This window comes from Oratosquilla oratoria, chromosome 23 (assembly GCF_046742065.1).
Source record: "Oratosquilla oratoria isolate Oo_2021 chromosome 23, ASM4674206v1, whole genome shotgun sequence".
Taxonomy (NCBI): Eukaryota; Metazoa; Arthropoda; class Malacostraca; order Stomatopoda; family Squillidae; genus Oratosquilla; species Oratosquilla oratoria.
In genome coordinates this window covers 48,854,443-48,862,546 of record NC_134799.1, presented here as the reverse complement: position 1 = coordinate 48,862,546, position 8,104 = coordinate 48,854,443, and the positions used below count along the sequence as shown (strand labels likewise).

The 8,104-nt window shown below is 36.0% G+C and overlaps 2 protein-coding genes across 2 annotated transcripts; both read right to left on the bottom strand.

Annotated features, from left to right (window-relative positions):
- Positions 1-603: 603 nt before the first annotated feature.
- On the bottom strand, positions 604-2,702 carry LOC143037691 (uncharacterized). The gene is made up of 2 exons (XM_076206231.1): positions 887-2,702; positions 604-763 (listed from the first exon to the last, which is right to left on the bottom strand). Exon 1 carries the CDS (start codon positions 2,649-2,651, stop codon positions 1,722-1,724), a length of 930 nt encoding a protein of 309 aa, XP_076062346.1. The 5' UTR covers positions 2,652-2,702; the 3' UTR covers positions 604-763; positions 887-1,721.
- A 229-nt stretch (positions 2,703-2,931) lies between these two features.
- Positions 2,932-6,386, bottom strand: LOC143037804 (uncharacterized). The gene is made up of 2 exons (XM_076206360.1): positions 3,165-6,386; positions 2,932-2,949 (listed from the first exon to the last, which is right to left on the bottom strand). Exons 1-2 carry the CDS (start codon positions 6,384-6,386, stop codon positions 2,932-2,934), a joined length of 3,240 nt encoding a protein of 1,079 aa, XP_076062475.1.
- Between the last annotated feature and the right edge of the window lie 1,718 nt (positions 6,387-8,104).

Below are 8,104 nucleotides of genomic sequence, written 5' to 3'. Positions count from 1 at the left end.
CTTGTACCAGCGTGGTGATTTGCGTGCACTTCTTGGTCCCGTATGTTACCTGGAGTTCGTGGTAGTTGTTTGAGTTTTGTTTGCAGACGTATTATCTTGTTTTGTTTGTTCGAAGACATTGCGTGCGATGAATGCTTGGTTGCACCGATTCTCTTCACATGTGTAAGCACGTATCTTGCATTAAATTCTTTAAGTCTAGTCTTCTTTAGTTGCGTGCGTTCACCGCTTCTCTTCGGTGACGTTTCAGTAGCGTGCGTTGAGTTGCGTGCGCTATTCTTCAGATACGTTTTATTGCGTGCGTTCTTTCCTTGGCTGCCGCCAATGTCGCCTCTCGTGTCGCCCCTTTCGACTCTTGTCGCCATTGTGGTCCTCCCCTATAGATATGGCAACTCACTCCTTTTAGTTATAATCTTCTGTCCAGGAGAGTGAAAAGGAAGTGGTTTTCTTCTGTATCGTCCTTCCGTTAATTATTATACAGCGTGATCCAAAGGAATCCCCCGACAGCACGTATACAAGCTAATACGTGAGCTTTGTAGTGACGTAGTGATTTGTTTTATCTTATTTTATATATATATATATATATATTGTCAACGCCGTCTGTTGTAGTCGTCGGTCGTGAGGTACAGAGGTAAAGGAGGAAGTAATAATGTTACGCACCACGCTTGTCTTCTTTATTCTCTTAGTTCAGTCTCACTGGTGTGAAGGTATATATCTGGCTGTATATGTGATATGGTATGGTGTGGTGTGGTGGTGGTGGTGGTTTCTGTAAATCAATTCAACATTGTAATTTACATTCATAATCAAGCTATCAAAATAGCACTATATTCAACCATGACAAACCTCTATAATTCAATAATTAGTACATGATAAACTGTATGTTTCATACCATTATTTTCTTTCTTCTTCCGCCCCTTCAATATTCATCACTCTATACTTCCGTGATCCGTTCCTATTCAATTAAATCACGGATATCACTAATTAACATAACGTCCACACTAACTCTTGGTTATATTTTCAAATATTTCATAAGTCAAATTACATAAGAAAATAATAATTCACTCTGCTAATGCTTACCAATTATGCTTCCTATCACACACCCGAAGGTGTTGTCACTTTGACAACTAGACACAGAAAGAACAATACTTGTACGTTCCTCACGAAGAGGATGGGGCACTACTTTTTTAGCGGAGGAATACCAAATTGAAAGGATCCACATTAAATATATATAAGTCACGTTCTACTCAACATTCTCCCTTTCATATGACTTCTTTAATTCTATTTCATTTTATAACATAGTTAATTATTCACTACAATACATCAACTTCGACAAAGACAATTTACATATATTGTACATACATAGTAACCGCATGCGTAACAACACGTGATTATGATTGCCATTAGACTCTAGGCTCCTTTACATGTCAGATATTTTCTCATATCCACCCAGACATAGTACTCTGTACTATACATACATCAAATATCGTAAACCATGATTTGTAATTAATTTTAGTACATACCATTGTCAGTACACTTGAATATTATACAATTGGTGCTTAACACAGATCTAGCACCAGCCATGATTAGTAATTAACCTCGATACATATTATACTTTATCTGTAGAACATCATACATCAAATATTCTTATACATAGTGCAATCGGCACTCACACCCTCCCCTTTGTGATCATCCAAGATCACAACATCAATGACGGGAGGTCATTTTTACACTGAGTCACCTTCTAATAATAGTATTAATTTAGAAATAGGTCGCTTATAAAGTTTCTTACCACGTATTATTTCTACTTGTCTAATCAGTCCATCTGTGCTTTTTATCACTTTCACAACTCTTGCCAATAACCAATGACTGCGTGGTGTGTTATTTTCTACCATTAAGACAATATCTCCTTCTTTGAGATTTCTGTTAACTTTCAACCATTTCTGACGTTCTTGCAAACAAGGCAAATACTCCTTTTGCCATCTCCGCCAAAACTCTTTGGCTAAATGCTGTATCTGTTTCCACTTCCTTCTGCTCTCACAGATCATTTCTCCACCATCGAGTGTCACTACATAATTATCCAAATTAAGTAAAGAATTAGGAGTGATGGGACAGAAATCGTTCACATCATTTGATACCACAGTCAGAGGTCGACTGTTGATTATACTCTCAACTTCACAAAAAAATGTACTCAAACTATCATCAGACAAGGTTTGTGAACCTATCACAACTTCTAACACTCGTCTGACTAATCCTATCATTCTTTCAAAAACACCACCATAATGAGAACCTCCAGGAGGAGTGAATACCCAGTCCACACCTCTCTTTGTTAATTCATTACCAATATGACGCATGATAAGATTGTCCTTCAATACCTTATTTGCTCCAATGAAATTTGTGCCGTGGTCACTAATCAATTTACTAACTGTACCCCTTCTGGACATAAACCTGGTAAATGCATTTATCATGCTTTCTGCCGTCAAATCATGTAAAATCTCTAGATGTATGGCTCTAATGGATAGACAAGTAAATAATATTCCATATCTCTTGACTCGAGATCGTGCTCTCTTCACAAAAAATGGCCCAAAGCAATCTACTCCAGTTACAAAAAATGGTTTCTGATTTACATTTGCTCTATCTACTGGCAAGGCTGCCATCTCCTGAGTGATCGTTGAACTCTTGAAGCGTCTACAGCTAACACATTTAGATAATACTTTCCTTACAGCTGAATTACCCTTAATAACCCAGTATTTCTGTCTCAATTGATTTAATACTGCTTGCCTTCCCATGTGTCCTACTTTCATATGATAATGTTGAATGATTAAACTGGTCACATGATGTTCATGGGGAAGAATAATTGGATGTTTCATATCCAAGGGCAATTCTAGGTTAATTAATCTGCCTCCTACCCTGAGTATACCATTCAGTAACATAGGTTTAAGTTTCCTTATAGAACTGGAAAGATTAATAGGATCATTTTTGGATAAATAAACAATCTCCTTAGCAAAATAGCAGTTTTGTACAAATTTGATTACTCTTTCTTCAGCAACTTCCATTAATTGAACATTGAGTTCGATAATTGACACGCCTTTTCTTTGCAAATGTCTGACAAATAATATAAGATAACTACATGCTCTTAGCAACTTGAACCATGAAGAATAGTGACAAACTAGTCGTGACATTATAACATCAACTGCCATAACCCTCTTAATTTCAAGATTCGAAAAATCTTCCTTATTTATCTGCTGTTGAACTGGCCAGATCTCTTCATTTTGGGACAAGAAAGCAGGTCCTTCAGACCATCTACTGGTCTGTCTCATTCTAGTGACATCGTCAGCAGGATTATCCCTGCTGGAGACATACATCCAACATACATCCTCAGAGTTCTCTCGAATCTGAGACACTCGATTAGCTACAAAGGTTTTAAATCTTAAGTGATCATTATGCAAATATTTTAATACTGTAGTTGAATCTGTCCAAATATAAATTTGAGTTAACTTTAAAGGTAGTTCTCTCACTATCACACACTTCAATTTAATGGCTAGCGTGGCTGCCACCAATTCAAGTCTTGGAATTGTAATTGATTTTAAAGGTGCTACTTTAGCTTTTCCCAATATGAAGCTACACTGGATCGTACCATCAATATGTTTGTATCTTAAATATACCACTGAACCATATGCTATTTCACTAGAGTCACAAAATATGTGACACTCAATTGCCTCTACCTTTGACGTTATACCTTTCTTAGTACAACGATCAATACTATACAACTTGAGCTTATTTACTCTTGACATCCAAACATTTATTAATCCTTGATCTATTTCACTCAAAGTACAATCCCATCCAATGCCGTTTCTGAATAATTCTTGTAATAATACCCTTCCTTCAAGAACAACTGGTGCTACCATGCCCAGTGGGTCGTAAATTTTACCAATTACTGCTAGCAATTCTCTTTTTGTTCTAGGTATTTCATCAATGTTGATTGATATGCTCATCTCATCCTTGCCAAGAGACCAATTCAATCCTAATGTCTTTTGTACCACTTCTTCATCCTCAATGAACTTCTCAATATCATCACTACGCTTATCTTTGAGTATATTCTTCAAAACTTCACGGGAATTACTATTGAACTTTGTCAAATTAAATCCACCTTTACTACAAAGATCTATCACATTATTATAATTGTCAATCAACTCATTAATGTCATCGGATGACACCAACATATCATCAACATAGAAGTTATTAAGAACTATTTCACTTACTGATTTATGAAACTGACTCCCGTGATCTTGCACAACTCGTTTTAAAGCATAATTTGCAATACTAGGGGAGCAACTAGCACCAAATGGATGAGAAGTCATCCTCAGTTTAACTATATCACTTCCTATGTGTCCATCCTTCCACCATAAGAAACGCAAGTAATCTCTATCATCTTCAGGCACTTTAACTTGATAATACATAGTTTCTATATCCGCAGTACATGCATATAGTCCTAATCTAAATCCCAAAAGGACACCTAACAAAAGATTGTTGATGTCAGGTCCTTGTCTCAACAAATCATTTAACGATAAGTCATTTACACGTGCTGCACAATCAAATACTACACGTACTTTATCCCTTTTTGTAGGATGTTGCACTCCAAAATGTGGAACATACCAAGCTTGTTGATTACTCACTTCATACTTAGGTACTTCTTCAGCGTACCCTTTCTCTAGTAAATTAGTCATAAATTGCTTATACTGCCGATAATATTCACAATCCTTAAACTTACGCTTCAATTGTTGAAGTCTTTTGACTGCCATAGGTTCACTGTTAGGAACTATCCTAGGTTTCTCTGTCATTGGTAAAGGGATCTCATACTTTCCATTATTCATTTGCCTACACCCAGACTCGACAAATTGTAACCATCTTCTATCCTCTATACTAGGTTCTACTGAATTCAGTGATGAATCTACAAACTCTCTATTATAAGATTCAATCAGTTTCCTTTCTAAATAATTACCATCAACCTTTATCTTATTCACAGGAATTTCATGATTATTGTCTATTATTCTTCCACACAATATCCACCCTAAACGTGTTCTCACAGCATACGGATCTCCTGGTTTCTCTGCATGTACAACTTCCCAATGTTCAGACGCCTCTGGGACATTAATACCTATCATGATTTCTATCTCTCCTTGGCTGTGATCAAATTCTAACTTCATCAAATGTTTCCACCTTTCTATATCATTCTTTCTGATATTATGACTGTGATTGAGAGGAAGTTTATTCACTGCAAATACAGGTGGTAATCTAATTTGGTTATTTCCTTCTATGTTGGCTACTGACATCCCTTCAACATTTAGACAAGACATTCCTCTTGTACCTACAATTGTACTTACTTGTAGTGTAGTTGACTGATAATTCATGTCTGTCATTCCAAGCTTCTGCAATAAATTCTTAGTGCAAAATGTGACTGAGCTACCATTGTCAATGTAACATCTGGTAGTAACAACTTTACCATTTAACTCTACTTGAACTGGGATAGCAGTAGTGTCTCCTACTGAATCTTTCAATTGACTGGATAATACTTGAATTCTAGAATCATCAACCTCATTAGTGACCGCTGGATTTGCCGTTACTTCTTTACTTCCTTCAACCTTGAAGTTCTTATTCATCCTATGCATAATTGTAAGATGTGAACCACCGCATTGTTCACAAGTACGAATTACTCTACATTGAAACGCTTTATGTCCTTTCCTTAAACACTTAAAGCAAAGTTCTAAATTGTAAGCTCTATTCAACTTCTCTTCATAACTTAACCATCTTAATTCTGGACATACATCAATGACATGTTCTTCCTGACATAACCAACAAGAAACTCTTGCTTTGTGTGTCACATTGACATGGACTCTTCCATCATAAGGTTCTATACCTTTCTTATAATTCGTCTTTCTATTTGAACTCCATGTGTTCGCTTCTACTATCTTATCTCTAAATCCTCCCTTACTACTTCTCCCAAATGTTGGGTTACTCAATATTTTTACTTCTTTCTCTAGAAATCTGACTAAGTCTTTAATGTCCACTAGCTTCCCACTCTCAGCTACCTCGTCGACTAGTCTCCTCCATCTATCCTGTAAGTGTCTAGGTAATTTCTCAACCAACTGACGCAACGTCCTAAGATTTTGTAATTCTGAAATTCCATAATTAATGCCCGATATAGCACTTATACATGAATTCAATTCAACGATGAAGTCGTCTAATGCCTCAACATTCTCTTCTTTAATTTCAGGCCAAGCTAGAACCTTATCTATGTGCATTAAAGCTATCCTTTCTTTATTACCGTATCTTTTGTTTAATTCACTTCTAGCTCTTTGATAACCCTCGTTTGTATCTAAATTCAAACACATTCTAACTATGTTGTGTGGTTTACCTTCAGTATATTGTTTTAGATATTGTAACCTTTCACTATCTGGCATGCTTGCTATCAATCAACATATCGAAATCTCTAATAAATTCAGAATATTTATCTAACTGACCATTGAATTTATGAATCACATGGACAGGCATCATGTTCTTTGTCATTAAAGTCGCAACCATGTCTCTATTTGTCTGTTGACTATCACTATTATTCTGATGTGTACTTCTGCAGTCACGAGGATCATTCTCTACATTACCATTTACGTTATTGTCAAATTTACTCAAACTATTAAATTCTGCTATAGCTGATTCTAATTCTGTTTCCAACTCAAGCCTATCCTGTTCTAATTTTAATCTATGCATTTCCATTTCCAACTCTTGTTTCCTTTTCAACTTCTGTAATTTGATATCTAAGCTCGCCCTCTTAGCTATCACCTTACCTAATTGATTACCTATGTCACTATCCCCTACTTGAGACACACTATCTATTGGTTTCAATGTACCATCTGTTCCTTCTTCTACATGTGTTCTATTGAAAGCTAATATCTCCAGAATGACTTCGTCTGTTTCTAATTCCTCAGCTGTAATCAACTCCTGTATCCTATTCATAAGTTCTGCCTTATTGCCAGAACAAGTTTGATTCTTTGCCTTTAGATATGATTTTAGTTGATACACTGTAGCTTTATCCATTTTGTTCAATATAGAATATTCAAGGCTCACTCACACTAAATACAAATAAATGCAACTAGAAACTATACCTCATTTAAATTCCAAGTTCACTCATAATTACCTGTTATTCATCAATTTGTGTAACAATGTTAACTAACATGATGTCTACACTGGATCTCAACAATCTGTACACCTTATTATAGATAATATGTTGTAGAATAAACTAGAAAACTATGTTCAAAGACTACCTTCCATTCTTCTCGTGATCAAAGCACTTAAACATTATAGTATGCACCACCAATTTACATATCAATATTAAATACACCAAGGAATCTCATACCTCATTCTAAAATGATTACATAATCTCCTATTACTACACTTTCTTGATCCATCCTCAACATTAACCCACACAAATTATATATATATTAATTCAAATTACACTTTCCTACTACCCTCATGGTTCATTGTTCAATCACAGCATTCTTAAATGTTCAACACTGACTTCCTTTGCTTGGCTCCTGAGTCTAGCAAGTTATTCCATTCATATACTCACAGTCATGGTCATTTTATCATTTAATACGTTGATACTTCTTATGGATCACTGTTGCTCTGGTCACCATGCCGGCCGCATGCAGTCAACTTCTGGATCTTGATGGCGGCATTCCTCCTTCCCTGTACCTCAACATGAATTGCAGAAACAGCATAATGAAACTGTTTCCGGAAAATAATGAAACTGTCAACGCCGTCTGTTGTAGTCGTCGGTCGTGAGGTACAGAGGTAAAGGAGGAAGTAATAATGTTACGCACCACGCTTGTCTTCTTTATTCTCTTAGTTCAGTCTCACTGGTGTGAAGGTATATATCTGGCTGTATATGTGATATGGTATGGTGTGGTGTGGTGGTGGTGGTGGTTTCTGTAAATCAATTCAACATTGTAATTTACATTCATAATCAAGCTATCAAAATAGCACTATATTCAACCATGACAAACCTCTATAATTCAATAATTAGTACATGATAAACTGTATGTTTCATACCATT

Bases quoted from the DNA above. Each gene is read 5' to 3' on its own strand.
- LOC143037691 (XM_076206231.1), bottom strand. From the start codon at position 2,651: ATGGCAGCCTTGCCAGTAGATAGAGCAAATGTAAATCAGAAACCATTT.
- LOC143037804 (XM_076206360.1), bottom strand. From the start codon at position 6,386: ATGTGTTTGAATTTAGATACAAACGAGGGTTATCAAAGAGCTAGAAGT.